The sequence below is a fragment of the Mesocricetus auratus genome, unplaced genomic scaffold (genome assembly GCF_017639785.1).
Source record: "Mesocricetus auratus isolate SY011 unplaced genomic scaffold, BCM_Maur_2.0 Super-Scaffold_6730, whole genome shotgun sequence".
NCBI lineage: Eukaryota > Metazoa > Chordata > Mammalia > Rodentia > Cricetidae > Mesocricetus > Mesocricetus auratus.
The window spans coordinates 77,960,728-77,985,688 of record NW_024429184.1 but is presented as its reverse complement, the minus strand read 5'-3'; the positions used below and the strand labels follow the sequence as shown (position 1 = coordinate 77,985,688).

General features: G+C 43.1%; 1 protein-coding gene across 2 annotated transcripts in view; it reads left to right on the top strand.

Annotated features, from left to right (window-relative positions):
- Positions 1 to 21,151, top strand: part of Epg5 (ectopic P-granules autophagy protein 5 homolog) — a 90,072-nt gene extending 68,921 nt beyond the window's left edge. Inside the window, exons 34-44 of one of the 2 annotated variants that reach the window (XM_013118041.3) lie at positions 299 to 371; positions 1,096 to 1,199; positions 2,623 to 2,798; positions 4,655 to 4,840; positions 5,575 to 5,784; positions 6,402 to 6,546; positions 9,402 to 9,644; positions 12,003 to 12,219; positions 12,822 to 13,037; positions 14,722 to 14,836; positions 17,023 to 21,151. In XM_013118041.3, coding sequence (XP_012973495.1) covers positions 299 to 371; positions 1,096 to 1,199; positions 2,623 to 2,798; positions 4,655 to 4,840; positions 5,575 to 5,784; positions 6,402 to 6,546; positions 9,402 to 9,644; positions 12,003 to 12,219; positions 12,822 to 13,037; positions 14,722 to 14,836; positions 17,023 to 17,205 — 1,868 coding nt within the window. In that variant the 3' untranslated portion in view covers positions 17,206 to 21,151. Of the gene's footprint in view, positions 1 to 298; positions 372 to 1,092; positions 1,200 to 2,622; positions 2,799 to 4,654; positions 4,841 to 5,574; positions 5,785 to 6,401; positions 6,547 to 9,401; positions 9,645 to 12,002; positions 12,220 to 12,821; positions 13,038 to 14,721; positions 14,837 to 17,022 lie in introns of both variants that reach the window. The other variant, XM_013118040.3, reaches the window with a different exon arrangement.
- The last annotated feature ends 3,810 nt before the right edge of the window (positions 21,152 to 24,961 follow it).

Sequence of the window (24,961 nt, the reverse complement as noted above, 5' to 3'; positions counted from 1 at the left end):
TCCAACTCCTTCTTCTTGTCATTTACCGAAGTTAGGTCAATGTTCAGAATATGAAGCATATATCTTAGAAAAATGTACATTATAAATTACCTATCACATTGTGTTATAATAAAAATTAAACTCAATTCATTGTAGCAGATGAAAAGGGAAGCCTGCATAGTTGTACTAAACATACCATTTCTGTGTAGGCAAAGGTTTAGACAGTGAGGAGCTGTAGATTTTGTATACACTTAGTATGAAATGTAGCCAATGGCCAGAGTGAAATACTTCATTGTTTCTAACAATTGTGCTGTTTCAGTGCTCCGGTCCCTGCACTCACAGATCGTCCAGCTTTTTAAGCCCTGGATCTTGGTTTTAGAAGACAGTGAAAGGTAAATAGTCTTTCATATACTCAGACTTCCTTGGAATTTATTTACTTAATGATATTTAGTACAGGTCATGATGATTTCACAGACTTAATTTTTAATACGGTGACATTTAAATTGATAAAATACAAAAGCCAAGACTTTTTTTTGTTTATATAATTATTCATCTGGGTGGTCAGTGATGTTATCTTGACACTAATTTTGGAACAAAATGAACCACTAATTTCTAGTTTTCCATAGTAAGGAAGCTGAAGTTGTTTGCATTCTTAAGAAAAATGTTTTCTTTTTCATAAAATACATCTACAAATATGGGTTTCAACATTTTCTACTAAGTCAGCTATTTTCAGAATTAAGTTGTAGATCAGATTATTGGGTTGGGAGTGCCCCCTTAATCATGTAACTCAGAAGTTAAATGAAAACATTGTTTCATGAGCGTTTAGACTATGTGACAACATAGAGTCATACAAGCGCTATGAATTGTTCTATAGGTGGCTTTTCTGTAAAATTACGCAGATAAACTAGATGAACCTAACCCTGGCATTAGGAGAAGAGGGCAAACTCTGTTAATGGTTGCTGTTTCGTGCTGACATTTGTTTTCAGGAGCTCCCAGCTCTGAAGTGCTGAGTTTGCTTCAGGCTACAGTGCAGAGTTCTCTGACTGGCCAGTCCTAGATGCAACTCTGTCATGTGCGCTTCCCTTTCTAAGCATGTGTTTCTTTCCTGTGAAGTAGCCAACAGCGACATTACCCCTGGCTGGAGAGTGACGCTGTGGTGGCCTCCAGCATCGTGCAGCTCTTCACTGACTGCATCAGCTCACTGCACAGGAGTTTTAAAGGTAGGGTGGTGTCCTGTGAGGCCTGGTTGAGCCTTCCCTTAGCCTCCCCACCCCCTTTCCTTGTTCTTTCCTCCTCACTTTAACTGGAAGACAAAGAGGCTGACAGGAACGGCCTCTTTGACGGTTACTTATGGAATGTCTTGTGAGGCTGCTGTGGGTTGTGTAGTCACAGCCCATTTAGTATTGCCTACTCTAGATTTCTGTGGAGCTTTCTTGCTGTTTTCCATGACATCAGAGCTAATTTATACTCCAACCCCAGTAAGATATAGGAGTTCCTCTTTCCTTACGTTCTTCCACATTTTTATTCTGTGTGTGTGTGTGTGTGTGTGTGTGTGTGTGTGTGTGTGTGCCCAAATGCTCACACCTTCATGTAGAAATCTGTGTTAAGTTATCTGCCTGTCATTCTCCACCTTACATTTTACTTCATGACAGGGTCTGTCACTGACCGTCTGTTTTGGTTTGACTGGCTGCCTAGCAAGCTCCACAGACCTGCCTGAATCTACTCTCCAGGCACACACTCCCCTCACCTACCGTTTATGTGGCTGCTGTGCATCTCAACTCAGGCCCTTATGCTTGCACTTTATTTACTGAGCCATCCTCTCAGCTCTCCCATCTTTTTAATAAAAGGAATCCCAGGGGCTAGAGTGATGGTTCAATAGTTAACACTGGTGGCTTTTCCAGAGGACCTGGGTTCAATTCCCAGCACTCCCATGATGGCTCACAACCATCTGTTGAGTGCAGTTTCAAGGGAATCAACACCCTCTTCTGACCTTTGTGGCTACTTGTGAATGTGGTTCATAGATGCACATGCTGGCAAAACATCCATCCACATAAAATAAAAATAAAGAGCCAGTGTGAAGTGATACTTTATTGTGATTTTAATTTTTCTCTACATTGTGTGTGTGTGTGTGTGTGTGTGTGTGTGTGTGTGTGTGTGTTATGTGGTGGTTGGAGGACAGCTTGTGGAAATTGGTTTTCTCCTTCCTCTATGTGGGTTCCAGGAATCAGACTCTGGTTGTCAGGTTTGGCAGCAAGAACCTTTATTTAGCTGTCTGTCTTCTCCCCTCACTGGTTTATTTTGCGTTTCTGTGGGATTTAATAATGCTGAGCATTTTTATGTACTTGTTGATCATTTTTATTTTATTTTTGAGAAATGTTGGAATAGTTTCTTTTGGGAAATTCTTTCAGAGTGCTACATGAAGAAACAAGTGCTAATGGGGTGAGATTGGATACATGAGAGGGTGGCAGGCCATGGATGTGTATTTGGGCTAAAAGGCCATATAGAAGTTTTGAAGAAGAAAGCTAATCCCCTTGAGAAGACTTTTAAGTTCAAGTTTGTGTTTTATTTAGCATTTCTTTTTCTTTCCTATCCTTTTTAAAAGAAACTAAGTGACTTGAACTGTATTTTCCTTTAAAATTCTAGACAAGCTATTGCCAGGTGACGAAGGAGCCCTGCGGTTGCACCTGCTGCATTACTGTGAGGCATGCACAGCACCCAAGATGCCAGAGTGCATCCTCTACGCTTTTCATAGCGCATACCAGAAGCTTGAGTGGAAGGACCTGCACCCTGACCAGAGGCTCATGGAGGCCTTCTTCAAGGTTCGGCCTTTGTTAGTGTCTCCTTCCCAGAGTGTGTACATTGTCTGTCACTCTCTGGTACATACTGTGGAAAGCAGCAGCCTGTGGAAGTCATGCGTTGATGGATGATTTGAACACATCTATTAAGCCAGTTTTAAGACCCAGACAAAGACTTCCTCTAATATGCTGGTCATCCTCTAGTTTTAGGAATAAAGTTGTATAGTTCCCTAGCTTACTGCGTCTTGCTCAGTCCTACCTACTGTTTATTTTTTATAAACATTGTTATAATATTGTATAATATTGTTAGAACTACTTGTGAATGTTGTGCAAAAGCAAAATGTGAATTAGTGCTCAACCCTAAGTTGGTTTCAGCAGTTATGCAACTGAATAGTTAGATTGTAAGAGATAAAATCTTTGTAACAGCCAGTGACACATCATGATCACAGAAAGACCTGCAGCAGTCTTAAGGAAGGGTCAAGAATTGTGTGTGTGAACCTTTGCAACAGAACCATAGTTACAGGAACCCCAGGGTGACTTCAGCAGCAGCCAGGGTTGATGTGCTCTCTGTTGTCAGAGCCTCAGTGGTCCTGGCTTGGGTCTTTATGGTTGTTCCAGTTCATTAGTCATCAGTTCATTTGTGTTTTCTCCTGACTTAATGTCATTTAAGTGCTTTAATTGATACAGATCTATAATTATTTATGATGCTTACTATGGCACAGATATTATTTACAATGATTAGTAAAATGTACTGGGGCCTTCTGGTGGTATTCATTCATTCATGTGAAGCCCTACCCAGTACTGCTCTTGGCATCCCTTCTTCTAGTTAAGCTCCAAGGAAGTGAATCCTGTTTAGTAGTTGAGGTGCAGGTCCTGACTAGGTACTTAATCACCATTATGGACTATGAGAGAATGTTGGCCTAACGACCTGTAAGGCAGCCTTTTCAGTGAGAGGGATGCCATATAAAACTAATTAATTAAGCTGTGGAGTAGTCTGTCAAGGAACGATGGAGAGTCTGTCCTAGGAGTTCTGAAGATTAGATAGCATTGACCTGCCCAGAAGCTGGGAATCTTTTACTTGAAAAGGCTAGAGGACAGATTCTAAAAGGGTGAAGAATTGTCTTCCAAGAGGGAGCAGATGCAAGTTACCACCAGATTCCAGTCTCATCTCTATTTTATAAGCCGTGTAGAGCTTTGAATATAAATCTTTAAAAGAACGATTTATAGTGTCTAAATTTATTATGATAAACAAATTAGAAACATTGAACTAGGCTACAAAATAAAACTTTCAAGTTGATTATGTACTTTATAGTACACCCCAAGCAAACATCTGAATAGAATTTAAACACCAGTCATGTGTGGAGACATTTATAATACAGCATTACACTGGAAGTTGATATTAATATTATATATCCCAGTGTGGTAGTTCTCCAAGTGTGGTCTCAGGAACATCATTATGAACTGATCAGAAGGGAACGTGCGCATCTCTGCTCCCAACACATCCCGGGGAAGCCAGCAGCTCTTGGGTGTGCCAGCAGTTGTTCTGATACACACAGAAGTTTGAAACCTACTGACCAGTAGAGCTTTCCTTCTGTTCCAGATAACCTGAGGTCGCAAATTCCCGGGGTCCCAACACTCCTGCAGCTCCAGGGTCTCAGTGACAGGGAGCTTCCATTTGCTTGTAGTCTGGGAAGGTCACTCTTGTCTTTAGAATTATTAGAGTAGACATTGAAGTACCCGTAGGCAAAGTCAAGAATGTACATATATACTGGACCTGTAAGGCGAGATCATCAATGAATATTTACAGTCTGGGGAAAAGTGAACTTGTAAAAACATGTATAATATATGTGCCGTAATATACTGTTTTTTGTTCACTCCAGGTGGAACGTGGAAGCCCCAAGAGCTGTTTCTTGTTTCTAGGGTCTGTGCTCTGCAGAGTCAACTGGGTTAGTGTGCTGTCTGATGCCTGGAATCCCAGTCCCCTTCCTGAAACCCAGAGTATGGTTGTCTGTCTCCTTTTCATGATGATTTTACTGGCCAAGGAAGCTCAGCTAGTCGATCAAACAGTAAGTTTGGGGAGTCTGTAATCGGCTTTGGCTTCTTAGTACATACATTGTTTTCTCCTGATGATGTTTTTGGATATTTCCCTCACATACATCAGTAGATATAGATATAGATGTAGATGCAGATGTAGTAGATGTAGATATAGATGTAGATATAGATGTAGATATAGATGTAGATGCAGTAGATGTAGATGCAATAGATGTAGATGCAGTAGATGTAGATGCAGTAGATGTAGTAGATGTAGATGCAGATGCAGCTGTAGATGTAGATATAGTAGATGTAGATATAGATGTAGATGTAGTAGATGTAGATGCAGTAGATGTAGATGCAGTAGATGTAGATGCAGATGCAGATGTAGATGTAGAAGATGTAGATGCAGTAGATGTAGATGCTTGGCATATGAGCTGTACCTTCAGCTACATGCTTACTTTCCTGGACAGCCCTTAGTCTAGTTCTAAATAATTCAGAGAACCATGCTGACTTAGAATAACTTATCTTGTTAATTCTTAGTTCACTGTGCTTCTTGAAGTCCATGTTACTGTGTACACCCAAGTCCCTCTGAATTCTTGTAGATGTTAATGTACTTTTGCTATGACTTCACTTGATGCTAACTTGAGTGTGTATGTCCTTGGTTCCTTAACTTTTCTGCTCTTACCATAAGTTGTTTTCCCAGAGATAACTAGAGACATAGATTTCTGGGGAAATAAATGCAAAGCAACCTGTCTTCCATTTTTAGGATTCGCCTTTACTAAGTCTTCTTGGACAGACAAGCTCACTCTCATGGCATCTTGTGGACCTTGTGTCATACCAGAGCGTGCTGGGTTATTTCAGCAGTCATTACCCACCATCTGTCGTCCTGGCCAAAGACTGTTCTGCTGAACACATTGTGAAGCTCTTAAAAGTGTCTGCTGGATTTTCTGTTCCTGCTGATGGCCAGAAGCATCGTGTAAGTTGGGAGAGTGGTTTAAAAGTTGGCGTATTCTTTAGGACCAGAAGTTAAACTTGTGCTAGTAAGGCTAGCCATGAATCTCCTGACTTGTTCCGCAGAGAAATCTGAGATGTGTGCCACTGTGTGCTCATGGCCTCCTGGATCCTTTGGTTTGACTTTTCTCATTTACTTGCAATGTTTTGGGTTTACTGGAGACCAGAGGGGTTGAAGATAGCAGTGGGTTGGCTTTAAAATCAGAACATCTTAGTCTATAGAGTGCCAAGGAGGGATAAGTATAAGCTGGAGGTTTGAGTTACTTTTGGGGGAACATTTTGGGGGAAGTTTTTGACAAGTAAATCACTGTTTGGTTAATGGCATTGTGAATGCAGTTTTTTTGACAAGTAAACCACAGTTTTGTGGCATCTGGCATTCTAGTCTCTGTGCCATTACTGTTTTGCATAGCTGCAGACACATCTCATTGGCCATCTAGATGAGGTCTTCTGTGGCATCCCAATCTGTCCTATTCACTCTGCCAAGTGGTCAGTGCTGTGCTGTGCTCCCAGGAGTATTCAGCTAACATTCCTTGCTCAATTCATTTGACTGATGGGTCTCTCTCTCATTTTCTCTCTCATCAGGACATAGTTCCAAAGTGTCAAGCTTTCACTCGTCAGATGGTTCAGTTTCTCAGTGCCCTGGAACAAAGTGGAAAAGTCACCTTCTCAGTCCTGGAGCAGGAGATAGCTAAGCTCTTAGATGATGTCATCGCCTTTAACCCACCTGGTAAGTGGCCAGTGGAAACCACATACTCATGCAGGCAGTGAATTCCTTCTCTGTGCGCTAGGCTTTGTGAGCTGAGAAAGATGGTCAAGACCACAATTCCTGATCCAGACAGCCAGGGCTCTAAACAGCAGGACCAGCCCTGGGGGGCAGGCAGCAATGTTACAGTTTGAGGAGGGGTTGACCCTGGTAGGGGTGAATGTGAAGGGACCTGGACTAAGGTTCAAGCTGGGTAAGACATTAAGTGATGGGTGATAGGAATGTTTGTAGGAGGTCGGCTCTTAAGTAGAAGTTCAGTGTCACCTGCTGGCTTGTCAAGACATTTATATGGCGAGTTTTGTCATTAGCAGATAAGTGGAGCATTGTCATTCCTATTATTTGGTGACTCCATTTAGATTCCTTTCATATATATATATATATATATGTATCTTAAGAAGCTTCTAAAGTAGTAAATATCCATATGGTTTTCATAAGGTCTTTAGTTTAGCTGTCTCCATAGTCCTTCCTTTTCTCTGCTCTCACATCCCTTTCCTTATTTATCTTCCTAGTCTAGTTCCCTCTGTATATCTCCATAACATTATATTCTATTTCCCTTCCCTGGGGGATCCCATCTTCCTCCTGGTCTCTTACTGGGTATCCTCTGTGCTTATTCAGATTATAGACACTTACTGGAAGTTTAAAGGCTAACATCCACATATTAGGGAAAATAGGCAGCATTTGCCTTTTGGAGTCTGGGTTACCTTACTCGGGATGATTATTTATAGTTTATTCCTGCAAATTTCATTATTTCATTGGCTATATTCCATTTGGTAAACGTACCACATTTTCACTATCCATTCATCAGTTTATAAAAACCCAGGCTATTTCTAATTTCTGGCTATTGTGGATAGGGTGGCAATGAGCATGACCAAGTAGCTCTTTAATAAGATATAGAGTTCGTTGGGTGTATGCCAAAAGTAGCATAGCTGGATCTTGAGGTAAATAGTTTCCAGCTTCCCGAGGAACCTCCACCCTGATTTCCATGGTGGCTGTACTTCTCTGCACTCCCGCCCCAGTCAGTAAGTGTTGCCTTCTCCACATTCCAGCCATCATGTGCTCCGTTTGTTTTATTGATCTTGGCTATTTTGACTGGGGTAAGATGAAGTCTCAGTTTAATTTGCATTTCCCTGATGGCTAAGGATGTTAACACTTAAGTGTTTCTCAGTCATTTGTGTTACATCTTTTGAGAACTTTCTGTTTAGTTCTGTACCCCATTTTTAAAATTTGGTTGTTTTCTTGATGTTTAGTTTTTTAGTTCTTACTATTATCAAATGTGTGGGATATCTCTGGCTTCAGAGTTCCCATTGAAAAATCAGATGTTTTCTAATGTTTCTTGCTTTATATATGATTTGGTCTTTTTTTCCCTTGGAAATTTAAATATGCTATATTTATTCTGTATATTTAGTGTTTTGATAATGATGTGCTATGGGAATTTCTTTTCTGGTTCTACTTGGTTTTGTATGTGACATACCTTGATAGTTAATCTCTTTAGATAGGGGAAATCAGGGTCTATAATTTTTTTTTTTTTTTTTGGTGTTTTGAGACAGGGTCTCTCTGTATTGTTTTGGAGGCTGTCCTGGAACTCACTCTGTAGACCAGGCTGGCCTCGAAGTCACAGAGATCCTCCTGCCTCTGCCTCCCTAGTGCTGGGATTAAAGGCGTGCACCGCCAATGTCCGGCTTGGCTTCTATAATTTTGATAACAATATTTTCTGTGCCTTTGACCTGAGTTTGTTTTCCTTCCTCTATACCTATTTTTCATAGGTTTGGTATTTTATAGTGCCTCATATTTTCCATGTTTTTTTAACGTGTTGGTGAGGTTTACCTTCAGGCTTTTTGTTTGACACCCTGAGTTTTCATTTCTAGTTTTATTATAGTTTGGGTTTTCTGCTTATTTCACTCAACTATTTGTGTTTTCAGTCTTCATTAAGACATTTATTCATATCCTCTTTCAGGTCCTTAAACAATTATAACAGCTATATTGAAGTTCTTATCTTACGTTTCAGTTAAATTGCATTTCTCAGGACCTGTTGCTATAGGGTTTGGCTTCTGGAGGATGACTGTTGTCTTTTCTGTTCATGTTTGTGTTTTTGGGATCTAGGCACCCGAAGTTATGATACGTAACATCTTTATTGGTGTGGCTATCTGCTCTGCTCTTTGTTGGGTGGGTGTTCCATTGTTTGGTTACTATTGTCCACTCTAGATTCTAGCCAAGTGTGGTGACTGTGGGGTCCCTGGTAGAGAGTGTTTGTGTGGTTGGTGGCATCACCAAAGAATGGTGATGGGCTAGAAGAGAAGGCTGAGGGAAAGCAGGGAAGAGCTGGAAGGACCAGGGTCTGTACCAAGAGGTAGAATCCCTAGGAAATGAGGTGAGATGGGAGGAGGGGCTCCTATTGACAGTCTCAGGAGGACTAAGTAAGTCTGGAGAGACAGCAGTAAAGGACACGAAGAATAATAAAGATAGCTTACCTGAGTCCCAGTCCAGTGTAACCACTGGGGGCCCCTCGTAGTGAGACTGATTCTGCAGGTTGGCAGGTGTCACAAAGGAATGGAGATAGGTTGGAAGGAAAGGCTGAGAGGGGCTGTGGGAATTAAGGTGTTACCCTATGCTTTATTCAGAGAACTTGCAGAAATTCCTCATTTTCTGTCCATAAAATCCAGTTGTCATCAGACCCTTTCTGCTGGTCCCTGAATCAGACACTAGGAATGTGAAGACCCTGGAGAGCAGCTGAGATACCAGCAGATAAGAACTGTTGTTCTTATGACCACTTTCGTGTCCCTGTTCCAGTGGTGTGAGTGTGTGTCTGTCTCTGCCTTTAGATATGGACAGCCAGGCCCGCCACATGGCCCTCAGCAGCCTCTTCACAGAAGTCCTAATGATGATGAACAATGCAACTATTCCAACGGCAGAATTCCTTGGTGGCAGTATTCGGACCTGGATTGGCCAAAAGGTACATGGATTGGTAGTGCTGCCCCTTTTAACAGCGGCCTGCCACAGCCTGGCATCGGTCCGCCACATGGCAGAAACCACAGAAGCCTGCATTGCTGCATACTTCAAGGAAGGTAAGAGGACACCGTTTTCTGTTCTCATCGCAGTGGCCTTCTCCAGCAAGGGAAAAGAAAGCCTGTCATCAGGGAGCACTCCACTCTTTCCAAAGTTGTCCTAATTCCTTCTGCCAGGAATTCTCAATTCTCTCTCTCTCTCTCTCTCTCTCTCTCTCTCTCTCTCTCTCTCTCTCTCTCTCTCTCTCTCTCTCTCTCTCTCTCTCTCTCTCTCTCACACACACACACATTATATATATGATAGAAATAGATTTTTTCCATAAAAAGCTAGTCAGTTGCCCATGTCTTTTGTTTCAGTCATACGTTTCAAGAGAAAAATTTTTAACAGTAAAAATTCTAATTTGTTTTTTTACATTGCTTTAAGAGTGTCAGACCAACCATTTTATGATAGCAAAGTCAGATTTCAAAACAAATGCTGTCAACCAGAACTTATATGGTAATGATGGTAATTTCTTCTTTCTTACCACTTTTGGTGAAAGGAGTTTTCATAGAGATCTTTTTATTTCTTCTTACCATGTTTTTTATTAAGATGTATTTATTTTTATTTTCTGTGTATGAGTGTTCTGCTTGCATGTCTTTATGTGTAGTACATCTGTGTCTGATGCCACATAGGCCAGAAGAGGGCATTGGATCACTTGGAGCTGGAATTACAGATAGTTTGAGCTGCCATATGTGTGCTAGGAATTGAACCCAGGTTCTCTGGAAGAGCAGTCAGTGCTCTTAACTGCTGAGCCATCTCTCCAGCCCTCTTGGCCTACTTTAAAACTATTCTATAAGGACCACTTTTTCCTGTTCCTCGTCCTTTTATTCTTATTCATTCCCACCAAACTCTGGAGACAATAGTTAAGAATCGCTCAGAATAGCCTTTCTCAACTCTGATAGTCAGATATGAAATATTGCAGTAGTTAGCAAGGAAGGAAGAATAGCAGAGTGAGGCTCCAGGATGTGCCCATAACCTGCCATCTGCCTGCCTACTGTGGAGGTGCTTGACACATCACCGGGGACCTATCCTCACTCCTCCCAAAGGTGGAGAACCTTCAGGGTAACACTCTTGATTCAAGTTTGTTTGTTACCAGCATCAGCATGGCTTCCACTAGAATACGAACTGTACTTCTGAGAGTAAAAATGCTTATGAGAGATTGGATTTACTTTCTTAGAAAAGCCTGTGTTGATTAAAGTTAGAACTCTTTGGTACCCTGTAGATACTAATGATCATCATATAACGAGAAAGGTGGTTTAGAGAGACATGGTCCTGAGTTCCAAATCTTTGTGAATCCTTTCTGGTCAGGTAGTATCTTGGGGAGGCTTTCTGGTCTAAGTATCAGAGCATCTCTCACTTTCCTGGCCTCTAGGCCTGCTCTGAGAGATGATGTCTTACATGAGGCTAAAGTGAAGACAGTCATTAGAATTCCTTCTTCCTTTTGTTTTCATAATGTCTTTATTATCTTGGTACTTTCTCATCATGTACCCCAGTAATACTTACTTCCAAGTCCTCCCAGGTCTGTTCCAACCCTTGTGATGTCCCCTCCAAAAAAGAATAATAATAATTTAAACAACCCACAAGTCCAATTTGTGTTGCCATATCCTCACTGGAACATGTTCAAACTCCCAGTAGCCAGCCCTTTAAAGAAAACTGTGGAACCAGGATGTATCCCCAAAGCATACAGACTTTGGGAGCCCATGTCCCATGGAGGGATTCTCTCTTAGCCTTGATACACAGGGGAGGGCCTAGGCCCTGCCCCAAATGACTTAACAGATTTTGAAGATCCCCAATGAAAGGCCTCACCCTCCCTGGGAAGCGAACGGGGGATGGGATGGGGGCATTGGTGGGAGGTGTGGGAGGATGGGAGGGAGAGGGAACTGGGATTGATACGTAAAATAAGATTGTTTCTAAATTAAAAATCTATTAAAAAAAGAAAAGAAAACTGAGTCCTTCCCCACCCGCACCCCTGCCAGAGGTCATCAGTTATGAAGAGATACACTTCAGCATCCTTATCATAATTTCTAATAGTTTCTCTTTCTGTATAGACTGTTACTTTTGGGGGGTGGGGTGAAGTGGGATACATATTGTCATGGAATCCTTCTATGTCCCTCTTTCTCAACTGTGAGTCTACAGTCTTTGATGCCACTTCAGAAGTAGCTTCCTTGACCTTTGCAGTCAGTGTGAGCATGGATCATGGATTTCCACATGGTTTCTGGTGACCTCGAACCATAGGTATCCATGTGGTCTCTGGTATCAACACATGCCTCAGACCTCAGCGTGGTCTCTGGTGGCTGCATAGACCATGGACATCAACACAGCTCATTTTTATGGACATGAATGTATATTGATATTTCCTTTTGGTATTCTTTTCTTAGGCTCCCTCAATCAGAATTTAGGGTGGGGCCCCATTCTGGTGTCCCTTCAAGTTCCCGAGCTCACCATCCAAGAGTTTCTGCAGGAGTGTTTAGCCCTCGGCAGTTGCTTGACTCTCTATGTCTACCTGCTCCAGTGTTTAAACAGTGAGCAGACTCTGAGGAACGAGATGAAGGTGCTTCTCATCCTAAACAAGTGGCTGGAACAGGTGTACCCAAGGTATGCTTGCCCACTGGCTGCTCCCAGCTTGCACGTGCTTCTTGTGGGACTCCCAGTTTACATAAGTGTTTATTCACAAGCCCAGAACCCAGAGATGCAAAGAGTCAAACAGGTTTTCGGGGGCAGTAGCTCATGCTGGGGAGACTTTAAGCTGCTGAATTAACGTTCTATATCCTCACACAAGTATTTGAGGCACCAGCCTTCAGCTTTCTTCTATTGATGATCAAGTGACAGAGGACAGGTAGGCCAGTCAGTGTCTGGCATGCAGATGCTCAGTAAATGGTAGCTGTTACAACTCCATTGTCTCATTAACATTTTGCCAGCACAATAGCCTTGGTTTTATTTCCTTTAATTTGTTAAATTTTGTTTTCATTTACTTAACTGTTTGTGAGTTTTTGTGTGTGTGTACGTACTTGTACTTGTGGGTTCCTGGGGATCAAACTCAGGGTGTAGACAAGCACCCCACCCACTGAGCCATCTTGCTGGCCCTGATGTGTGATTTTAGAGTATTATATTTCTCCTCCAGTAAACTCAAATATGAGTCTCTGTTAAGCATGAGTGGGGAGGTACTTATACTTCCTTTGCTCCGACTCCTCCCCCAGCTCCGCACAGGAAGAAGCAAAGCTGTTTTTGTGGTGGCATCAAGTCCTGCAGTTGTCCCTGGTCCAGATGGAGCAGAACGACTCCATCCTGACGGAGTCGATCATCCGGATCCTACTCATGCTGCAGAGCCGGCAGAGCCTCATGGCCGAGGAGAGGCTCAGCTCCGGGATTCTCGGAGCTATTGGGTTGGGCCGGAAATCGCCCTTGTCCAACAGGTGAGGAAGCCCCTACACTGCTCTTCTCAGTGGGCCTCAGACAGCAGCACCTGGTAGAGGTGTGATGCTGGAGTAGGCTTTTGGCTTAGAGTGTGTAGATTTTTCTAGAAAGATGAAGGCAAAAGATCAGAGACTGTTTACACCTTCATATTCTAAAAAACATGTTTATTTTTTATTTTAATACAACTTCATTTCAAAGGTCAAATCATACCTTTAGTTCATGCTGATTTCATTTTGGTTTTGAGTCAGTGACGATGAATTGAAATATCTCAGTCTTTTGTTTCATTGTGGTCATTTGGTTTCTGTCTATGGTTTTGGGGGAATCAGAATCTGTGAGGGACCCAGTGTAGAACAGCCAGTAAGAAGTGATGAGAGACAAATCTGGGTTTGTGGCTTAAAGTCCCAAGACAGGAAAGAGTGTGCCAGAGATCGTCCATTGTGAGTCAAGGCACTTTCTTCCTTACGGTTTCTTCCTGTCTCCTTCCCTTCCCCATCACCACCCTCCCTCTCTCATGCTCACTCCCCTTTCTAATCTACACCCCAGCTACATCATATCTTTCTTTTTGAATCCTTGTCACTAGTGAAAAGAGGTTTCATGCTGTGCTAACATGTACTGTGTGCAAAACGTGGGGATATCTTACTCCAGACCAGATAACACCACGTTTGTTTATGGTAGAATGTGCCAGACACATTTTTTTTTTTTGCCAAAGGCAACTTTATTTACTGATGGAAATGATATGCTTAGGATTTATCCAAAGGAACCTGGAAAATACCCCCCCCATTTTTACTCTTGACTGGCAAAAAAGAGTGTTGCTTATTCTAATTTTGCATAACATGAAAATGTTCTTCACATAGTCAGTTAGGGGATTCACCAGAAAGTATGACAGTCACAACTCTAAGGAGCAAGATGGGCAGACACAATTTTAATTTTACTTAAATTTCCTTGCATATCTTTTGCTTGAATCAAGTGCTTTCTTTTTTAATTTTGGTAATATATATATATATATATATATATATATATATAACTTAATTTCCTATAGTAACCACCTTACTGTGTATAATTCAGTGACATTCACAATGTTGTAGCCATCACCAGCTCTATTATATTTTCATCACCCCACAAGGAAGCCACTTAGTCACCAGTCACTTCCATTTCCTTCTTCCCATCATCACTTCATATTTAAAGTCTTCCTAGGACATTCCTAAAACTGGAATTGTATATTTTATGGCTTTCAGTATCTGGAAATGCTTTCCAGAATTATTCTGTGCTGTAGTGTGTGCCAGCAGTTCTTGTGTATTTTTATTTGTGTTTCGTGCATGAATTTTTGCTCATATCTGTCTTCATGTCTTTTGGGTACATACCCAGGAGTGGAATTGCTGGGTGACTTAGCAACTCTGTTTTCCTTATTAAAGCAGTGTAGATTGCTTTCTGTAGCATGTCCATGATCTACAGTGTCTGACTGTCCCAGCTGTCCTATATCTTTACCAACACTTTCATTCTTGAATCTGAATGGGCGCACAGTATTTAGGTGACCATGGAAGGAAAAATTAAGTAGGGTTTCCCTGAAGAGGTTAACTACAAAAAGGACCTGTAAATGGAGTTATATTGTCTTCTTTTAAAATAGGAAATAGGAAATGTTCACTTTAATGGTCACTCACTTCTGACGTATTGTTAAAACCCAAGGTTCCGTGTGGTTGCCCGAGGCATGGCTGCCTTCCTGTTGGTTCAGGTGCCTGCAGAAGACCAGGTTCGTCTGAAGCCTAGCTCTGAATTACATCTGACTCCAAAAGCTCAGCAGGTCAGTAGCAGCAGCCTTAGGCTGGAGGTTTCCTGGTGTACGTGTCAGAAGGCCGTGGTGGTTCTAACTTGGACCCTTCAGGCCTGAGGCTCCCCACTAACCCAGAGTGGTTTCCTTGGCAGACTTGTCTCAGACTAGAGCAATAAAGAGGCAAGGTCAGGGCAAGCTGGCCTAGGGTTGAATTTGGTATGATAAGTGTGCTTCCTGCTACTAGGGCTGGCATTGCACAGAGAATGACTCACTCGACATGGGTGATAGTTGGCTGAGCTGTCCCTGGGAGCCAAAGCAATGGTTCCTGTTCCATGAGGCTTAAGAGTGACCAGGTTTCAGGTACCCGCTGCAGGCTTGTGCTTGAATAACCAGCAAAATGGTAGGTATTAGAATTTACAACATATACTGAACATGGTTCTTGTAACTTGGGTATAGAACTATCCTTGAAATAGTGAAATAGTTGTTGCCATCCTTGAGTGCTTGCTCATGCCATGCTCTTTTAATATTAGTGAGTTAACAATTTATTCATTTCACCCTCATAATAACGCTATAGCATAGAGTGGTGATCTTATAGATGAGGAAACATAGCTGGTCTATCTCCAGGCTGCTCCCTGTTTTCCACTCTGCAGGATGTCTGTTTGTGGCAAGTGCTCAGGGCATGTGAGGATTAGAAGCCAGGTGTGGTGGTGTGCACCTTTAATCCCAGCACTGGGAGGCAGAGGCAGGAAGCTCTCTGTGAATTCAAGGCCAGCCTGGTTTCCATAGTGAATTTCAGGACAGCCAGGGCTACATAAAGAGACACTATCTCAAACAACGAGTAAACAAACAGAGTGAAGATCAGTTAGTGCAATTGGTAGAGTTCTCATGGGGATCAGGATCTCAGGATATAAGACATCTGGTACTAGTCACCCACTGCTGGAGTCCTGAACATCTCCATGAAGCCTCACAGATGTGCAGATGAGCCCTGTGTGGGCACATTGGGAATTTTAAGATTTATTTTATGGTGTATTTGAGGAGTCCTCAGCTCTCCTATGGTACTAGGACCTGGAACTTCAAGATTCTGCTGTAATTGTGGCCATAGGTCATGTGTGTCCCTAGTTTACTAGATTGAAGTGCTGTTTCCTGACATGTCCTTGCATATTTGCTATCAGTGTTTTCAGGTTTCAAATGAATAAGCTTTGGCCGGGTCTTTCAGTAGGTCATTTGGGGGCTAAATTATAAAAAAAAAAAAGAAATTTATATATATATAAATTTATCCCTAAGTTCTGCTTATGGCTTGCTTAGTAATTTATTACTAACCTTCTAGCTTATTTACTGTACTAAAGAAAATCTCCCTCTTTGTATTTTGAACCAAGCAAATCCATGTTTTAACATATATTTTTGATACCAAGGGTTCCCAAAGCTGGAGGGGAGAGGAGGTAGCGCACTCCATGTGTGGTAGGTGTTCCAGGGCTAGGGGACATGTCTTCAGAATCTCAGAGGTGACTGAGTTTGGGCACTTGAAAACACTGCTGTCCTCCTCCTGAGATCATTGTTTGGAATTTTTGTTTTTTTCATGTACTCTTTCTTCTCCTCCAGTGAAGGAAGAAAAAAAATGAAGTTGCAGAGCTAGAATTTTTTTCTGTTGAAAAGGGTTGTGGGGACATGTGTTTACCTCAGGTCTGCCCTGCCTGTCTTATGGAGGAACTTGAGCTGTGTGCTTTGTCACCCGAGCTGGCCACCTTCTCAGTTCTCCCATCAGCTCTCAGCATCTGCTGTGTGTAGGCTTTCTCTCGCTCTTCTGTGATGGACTATAGCCTAAGAAGAAACCCAACAGCCAGCTGCACTTTCACCCTGGTGAGATGCTGCTGGGGCCTGGGGGTTTCTTTTGGGCTGTGAGAAGAAAGGGGCTTGGCATCTGGTAGGGGACAGTGCATTGGTGGACCGGGGAGAATGGGGACAAGGTAGGCAGGGAAATGACTATGTCAGGTGAGAATGGAGAGTAATTCTAGCCTGGCTGCTGCAGTCTCTTGCTAGGAGATAGCAGCACTCAAGAGAGACGTATATGCAGCCTCCTCTGGTCTCCTCTGGATGTGTTCCCCAAAGTCTGCCTTCTGGACTGTTGCCTTCTCTACAGGCTCCAGGGGAATTTGATCATGATGGCATTCAGGAGGTGCAATCATGGAATAATTTCTCTTGTCACTTGTGTCTTTTAGGTGTTGACTGCTCTTGAATCCATGACCCTCAGTAAGCAGTATGTGGAGTACCAGGACCAGATACTGCAAGCTGTTCAGTTCATTAGGCATCCTGGCCATTGCCTTCAGAATGGGAAAGGCTTGCTAGCTCTTCTTGTCAACTGTCTCTATCCAGAAGTGCATTATTTGGACAACATACGATAGTGATGCTGACCTTGAAGCCCTGTTGCTCTTGTGTTTACACTAACTTTGCTGTTGCACATGTACCTTTGTTCAGTTTTACCGCAGAGTTCACTTCTGCGAGGAACTCAGCTGAGGTACAAGTTGGGAGGCATTAGGTAGTTCTGGCTGTGTGGTTATCTCTTATTGTTCAGAGACTTGTTAGCTTTTGTGTTCTTCCACAAGTGAAACTGAGTTCCTCTGAGTGCAGAATCACTCATATTTGGGAAATGAATGTGCCAGTCAACTCCCTAAGAACTACAGAGAGAGTTGTTGCTATGTCTGCACGCCTGTCTTCCTGCTTTGTTTAAATGTCAAGACTCCTGTGCCAGATCTGACCACTTTGGGAGTCATGAAGAGCCCTCTTTCAGACTTCATTTGTATTTTTCACATTCTTCCAATGTAAAAAAAAAATCAGCTTGGGAAGTGTGAGGAAGTACACCAGCCTAGAGGGATTATGTTGTTTCTCTTTGAGTGGAGATGGTACCCTGAATCAAGTCAGGAGCAGTGATACACACCTGTAATCTCAGCACTCTGGGGACTGAAGCAGAGGATCCAAGGGTGAGGTGGTGTGGGGTACACAGCAAGTGTCTGGGCAAGCAAAGCAAAACAAAAAAAGCAAATTAATTAAAATGAGTCAGACTGAAGACATCACTTAACCCTGACCAGTGGACAGCAGAGATGGTGGCACATCCCTCTTCAACTGCATGCTCTCCAGAAGTGTGCCTTTCTGGACCGACATGGCAGCCAGTGCACCGACAACTGCCGTGCACAGGTGTGTAGTGGGCGTGCAACGGCAGGGATGCTGCAGCCGGCAGAGCATCGTGTTCCCTTGGGGCTCCTCATTCACGTCATCTTATCGACTGTCTGTGTGGAAGTGCCCAGCCCTGATGTGTGTCAGAGCTCTCTAGGCCCACTCTCAAGGGACACTGGGGGCCTTTGTTCGTCTTCTCTTGGTTAAGTTTAGGTGAAACTCACGGACATGCTGGACGCATGCCCAGGGAGAAGAGACCAGATCAGGGCCATTTCAGAAATCTGGCTTTTTGCGAGTAGCTCTGCTTTCTGTCACTGCTGACCGTCCGCATTGCCAAAGCCTGTCTGGCACATTGCTTTCTTCTCATGACATCTCTTGCTCATGTTACTTCTTGCAGGAGTTAGAAATTTGATTTCTATCATATTCTCAAAAGCGACCCCAAACTGATTTTTTTGTTGTTGTTGTTCAGCTTAAAATATATCTTTGTTCTTACGGGTTATGGCTCAGAAATATCTGTAAAAATCTCTGGATGGCCACCAATCGCCTTGCGTAAGGATGGGAATAGACCGTTAATGGGCTGCTTTCCCTTCATTGGATGCCTATAGGACTCTTCCTGGAAGAACAGCTCTGCCTAGTTAACATGCTTTGGAACACTGATAAAGAGCATCCCTGTTCAGTGGCACAAAGTGTCATTGTACAGGGATATGTCTCATCCTTTGTTTTTGCTTCTCTCTGTTTCCCAACTCAGTCATCTTCACTCGAGTAGAAGAAAACTGCAGAAGCTGCAGACAGCTAAGCAAGCAGCAGTGATTCTGTGGCCAGGAAATACTGTGTTTGTGTGGTTTCTCTGAGGAGAACGAAGTTACCAGTATCCGAGAATGTGAAATGTTAGAGTGTACATTTTAGAGAATCAATTAATTTTGGAAGTTTATAATATTTGTAAATTTTGTCTGTAAAATGTATAAACAATAAAATCAACTTTTGATTATAACTGACGAATCAGAATTGAAGGTTAATATAGATTTCTATGCCTGATATTAAATATGTTTGGCTTTGTAACTGGTCAGTAAAAGTGCTACGTTTTCATTGTTGTTTAACATCTGAGCGCTATTTGCCTCAAATTCTGTGAGAAGCACTAGGTTAAGTGCTTTAAAAATATGAAATGATACAGAACAAAGAAAGCTGTTTGCAGACAGGCTGGCTTGCTGCCTGAAGGATGAACCAGGCTTTGCTAGGACAATGGTTAACTTTCAGAGTGCAAAGCCATGGTAGCAGAGACAGCAATGAGCACTTGACTTCCTTCTCAACATGCAAAACCAAGGCTTGAGCAGTGTGGAAGATGGACCATCACAGGCTCAGAGCCTACTGCACCATGACATCTAGTGCTTTCCAGGAACAGGAGGGTTTTGGTCTCAGTGGAAGTGCCTTCACTCCTCTCCTCAGAGTGCACATGTGGGGCAGAGATGTTGCTTTGGCCCTCCATCTCCTTGTTCTGTAACCTCACTAGAGAAGGTTAAGGCAGAGGACATGCCAGCAGAGAGGTCCTGTGGCTGTCAGTGCAGTGTGATGGTGACTATGATACATATATTTGTGTTTGTACACACTTCTAAAGCTCTTACACACTTGGCCTTGCCTCTAAACATGGCTGGTGTCTTTCTTGCTGGAGAAGCATCCACTTCTATATTGTGCCTGAGTCTTTTGATTCTTTGGTGTCAGAAAATGTGAAGTGTAGATGCTCCACCAAGGCCAACCAGTCTAGGCTCTGGTGTGCCTAAGCTTTGTCTGAATCAAGGTGCTGATACTGGTTTCGTTTATTTAAAAAAGTCCTTCTGAAGTGGGAAGCCAATGTCTAGAATCATGAATAGGATGAGGGCACATTAAATACCTCGATCTCCTTTGTGGGGATCCTCAACTTCTCTACGTGGCCAGCGTCTTGGAGCCCACTGTTGGCTCAGCCTCAGTTATGCCAGGGCTCTCCAGTTCTGCTTATCTTGGGCCAGAACAGTTCCTGGTGACTTTGCCTATTGGTTGTGGATCTGCCTGGAACAACCAGGCAGGGCCTATTCTCTTTAAGTATACCTTGAGAGATTTCTACTTGTCACATCTCTGACATCTTCTGCCCCTACCCCTTAGTCCTCTCCAAGTTACAGCTCAGAAGTCTTAGTATTCTTCCAACATGATATCCAGTGAAACTGATTTGGGGGGCAAAGTGCCCAAATCAGTGCACATTGCTGTGTGTGCCAAGGATTAGCATCGCCTGAATGGAGAACCTGGGAACGCATTTCAGCCAGTGTTCTCAGGTGCAGAGACGACACACCTTTGCCTTTCTTGTCCTTGGTGCTTTTGCCGCCTTATCCTAGTCCCTGCCCCAGAGTTGTCACTCTCCTGTAGGCCAGGCAGTGCAAATCCCTCTAATACACACCTGGGCAGTATCAGCTCCCATTGTGTTCTGTGGTTGGCATGTTAACCTAGCACTGAGTTAAACTGCAGACCCTTTAATAACAGTCACTGCCCGAGATCAGTATCATGGTGTATCTATCTACTCGGTGGGCCCAATGATCAGGCTCTTTGAATTCATCCTGTACTGCATCCTGAATATCATCCCTGTTCTTTACTTTGAGCTAACTTCAACTTCACAGCTTACTTTGAGGTAATAGCTGGTCATAGTATGTGAGGCACTTGACTTAGAGCCGGGCCCTGAACAGATTCCTCTGCTCCACCAGGACAGACACTCCCATTTTAGAGCACGCAAGGGGTCATGTGACCACGCATAGGTTACATGCTCATTTAGTGTCCTTCAGTCTTCACAGGCCCCTCATTCCTCTTGAGAATAACTTGAAAAAAATTGTGCTACTCCTGTGTTAGTACTGAAAGTGGTAAGGAATGTTGGTTCTAACTTACTTTCAGTGTATCATGTAATACCACTGAGCACTGAGGAGATTTCTTTCAGTGGTTTAAAACAATCTATATTGGAGATCAGTACTGACAGTCATCTTGGCCAGTCTAGTGTGACCGTTAAAACCACAGTTTTATTTTGGCCATTAATTGTGCAATATTGCTCATTGTTGAATGTTTTCCATGCTTGTGTGAGGGAAACATTTTTGTATAATGGTGAGAAACTGGAAGACATGATAATTAGTTAATTGAAATTCTGCAAATAAAGGACATTGTGATTTACCCATGCTGACTGAGCCTGTTCCCATTGTTTTCAGCAAGTTGGTTGGCAGGCCTTTGTACATAAATCACATTAAGAGAACTTTTAAGTTAGTTGATTTGTGATGCTGAGAATCCTATTTAAAAAATTTCATCACAATGATAAGACCTCTAGTTTCAAAGAGAAATTTTCTGTGTGTGTGTGTGTGTGTGTGTGTGTGTGTGTGTGTGTGTGTGTGTGTGTGTTGGGAGTTTGGTGGTTAAGTATTAGTATGTATGGGAGGCCATCAGTTAGAACAGCCCTTGATAGCTGAAATAGCTCTAAGGTGTCCTTGACCCCTGCAGGAGTAGTGTCTTGCAATTGGAAAAAGGGTCACAAGGTATGTGAGGAACAGAAATGTTTGGGGTGCTGAGAGGCAAGGGTGTCTGGCAGAGCCCTACCTAGGTTTGCTCAGGGTCTGCCTTGGAAATCTGCCTTTGGGGTTGATGTGCCAAAGTTCCTGCTTAGCACTGAGGTTGGTGGACACTAAAGACAAATCTGGAATCCGCCAAGCTGTGGATGGATGTTGTGGAATATTAGGTAAAGATGTGTTACATTTACCGGGCAGTGGTGGTGCACTCCTTTAATCCCAGCAGTCGGGAGGCAGGTGGATTTCTGTAAGTTTGAGACCAGCCTGGTCTACAAGAGCTACTTCCAGGACAGTCTCCAAAGTCACAGAGAAACACTATCTTGGGGGCGGGGTGTTGATACTGTGGATATTTAATGATGCAAAGATATGCTGCATTTGTTTAACTCTGTAAAGCTGTGTTACTTTGTTTGCCTAAAATACCCGATTGGTCTAATAAATAGCTAGGCAAGAAAGGTGGGGCTGTCAGGCAGAGAGAATAAAGAGGATGAGAGTTTAGGGAAGAAAGTGAGAAGCAGACAAGGGAGGAGAGGACAGCCACCCCAACCATACAGCCAGACACAGAGTAAGACGGGAAGAAAGATACATAGGATAAATAAAGCTAAAAAGTCCAGAGACAAACGAAGTTAAGAAGAAACGGGATAATTTAAGTTAGAAAAGCTGGCTAGAAACAAGTCAAGCTAAGGCCGGGCATTCATAAGTAAAAATAACTCTCCATGTATTTATTTGGGAACTGGATGACAGGCCCCCAAAGTGTAAAAATGAAAACAAAAAACAAAACAAAAAAGGACTACAGATGGAGAGTCTGTATATTCAATGTGATTCTCCAAGGACAGTCTTCTGGGTATGGGGCATGTCTCCCGATCTTTGTGGGGGATAAGCTTTATCTTGTCCACAGGGTTTAGGGTTTGAAGAACCAGAATGTTCTAGCCTTGCAGGCTGTACCACATTGGTGGAGTCATGGAAGCACCAGGTCTTTGGGATCCTCTCCCTGACTCCTGGCCTGCTAGAGGGGAGTTGAGTCCCAGATGACAACCTGAGCCTGCCCAGAGAGGTTAGATATTGGAGGACAGGCATCCTGTCCCATCTAGACAAACAGTTCAGCCAGATCTGCAACAAACAGCAACCTATGAGTGATGTTGATGGAGGTGGTGGCACATGGGTGCTTTTCCAGATTTAGAGTGTGTGTGTGTGTGTGTGTGTGTGTGTGTGTGTGTGTGTGTGTGTAGATTGAAAAAGATGAAACCTTGGGGTAAAGCCTCCTGAAGATACTGCTTAAAGTTCTAGTCCCTTCCCTTCCCTATGGGTCAGTAGTGCCAGGTATTCCTGACCTAGGTAACCCTCAGACCTCAAGGAAGATAATGGATGAAAGCAGGAAGCCCTGCTCAGCAGTACCAGGAGATTAGCACCTACTCAATCCCTTGAGTCAATCCCTTGAGTGCCAACTGCTATTACCCTTACCCCAGCTAGGTGTGCAAAGGCCCCCAGACCTTAGCAGCAACTGACTCCATGATGAAAGTACTATCCAGACCATAAAACTCAGCACAGCACCACCCACTAAAACAAAAACAAAGACCTAATCAATCAAAGTCCATAGTTGTGGGATGCTAACTTTGTCTTTTGGCTTCTGTAGTTTCACTTTTGGCTAACTGTTCTTTTTAACTGAAGTATGTCAACCCAGGATATGGTTTTTGTGCTTACAAGCTCACCCTGAGAAAGTCTTCATGCTACACTGAAATCCTGAAAACCCAGTGTAGTTGCTGACTGGCTAATAAAGACCTTCTATTGACTTAGACCCATGTCAGTGTAGTCTTCTCTGGTGGGCACCTCCTAAAGGGTTCACCCTCCGTTCAGCAGGTTCTGTCCACTTTGTTCACTTCCTGCCTCTTCCTTCATGCTCCAGCAACAAATAACTGCATTCTTACCATGCCATCTTTGCTTGGATTTTTCGTGTCCCTCAAATGCCCCCCTTCTTACCTTCCAATCTACACTCCCCCATTGTCTCCTGCATCAGTACAGTGCATACCATCTTCACATATGCTCTTCCAGGAAGCCTTCCCAAGACAGGGTCAGTTAGTCCTTTCATGTGCGTGGTTTTGGACTCACTGTGTGACTTACAAGCTTGAGTTTCTGGAAGGATTATTGCTGTGCTGTCAACCAATGCCACTCCCAGTGTTCTCACAACTTTCCCTAGTGTTCCTCATCCACCATTTAGGCACAGTCACCGGTAGGGTGTCTTGTAGAGGATTCGTTTTACCTCCAGTTCAGTGGTTTACAACATCAGAGATGGATTCCTGCGATCTGGGTTCCCAGTTAACAACAATGAACCTCCCTGCCAATCTGCAAGGGGAATAGGGTGAGTGTGGTTGGTGGCTGTTCTTGGCTGTCCACTTGACTATATATGTAATGAACTAAAACACAAGTGGCTGGGTACATCTGTGAGGGCTTTTCCTAAATAAATCATTTGAAGTGGGAAGACCCACTTTTAATTCCGATCGCTTGAGGCGGGAAGACACACCTTCAATCTGGGCCACACCTTCTGCAGGCAGCCTATGTAAACAGAAGAAGGAAGCATTCTCTCTTTGCCTGCTTGCTCTTGCTGGCAAGCCCATTCCTCCACTGGTATTAGAGCCCACTTCTTTGAGAATCTGGTGTATACTGAAGACCAGCTGGGACACCCGGTCTGGTGGACTGAACAACTGGATTTTTAGACTTTCCTTTGGTAGACAGCATTTGTTGAACTAACTGGACTACAACCTGTCAGCCATTCTAATAAATCCCTCCCCCTTCTTTCATCCCCCACTTATATATGTATGTATATATACATATATATATATATTCTGCTTCTCTAGAGAATCCTGACTAATACAGTGAAAAACATATACCATTTTCAGTTTCTATGATTTTAGGGCTTGTTATTAGAGCACAGTCTAGCTCCCCCTAACTGATAATGATGTCTTCTTCAGCCTCATAACCTCAAATACCAATTCCTAACACAACTAAATATGTAAGTAGTAATTCATGTAATTCTCTTGGATATGAAAACAGTCGCTAATCTACACCCTAACCATGTCCCTATCTTATTCCTTGGTGATGTAAGGCTTTTGCTGGAGACACGCTAATGCTCCCCTCTGCAGGGAGGTCCAGATGCCAACTCCTGTGATATCTTAGCAGTTCTTGCTGGATCCTATATAACTCACAGACAACTAGGAGCTGTCATCACCTGTTTGCCTTGGCTGAGGCTCTGGTACCAAGGAAAACCTGGAAGCCCACACCCTCAACCTATAGAGAGGGTCCCCAGAAAAACATGGTCTCTTAAGTCTCCTGTCTTGTGGCGTACTTGGTCCCACGTAACCTCTTCTTCAATAGGATCAGCAAATGAACACTGAAGTAGAACTAAGAAAAGCACTGCTCTTGAGGCTAATCT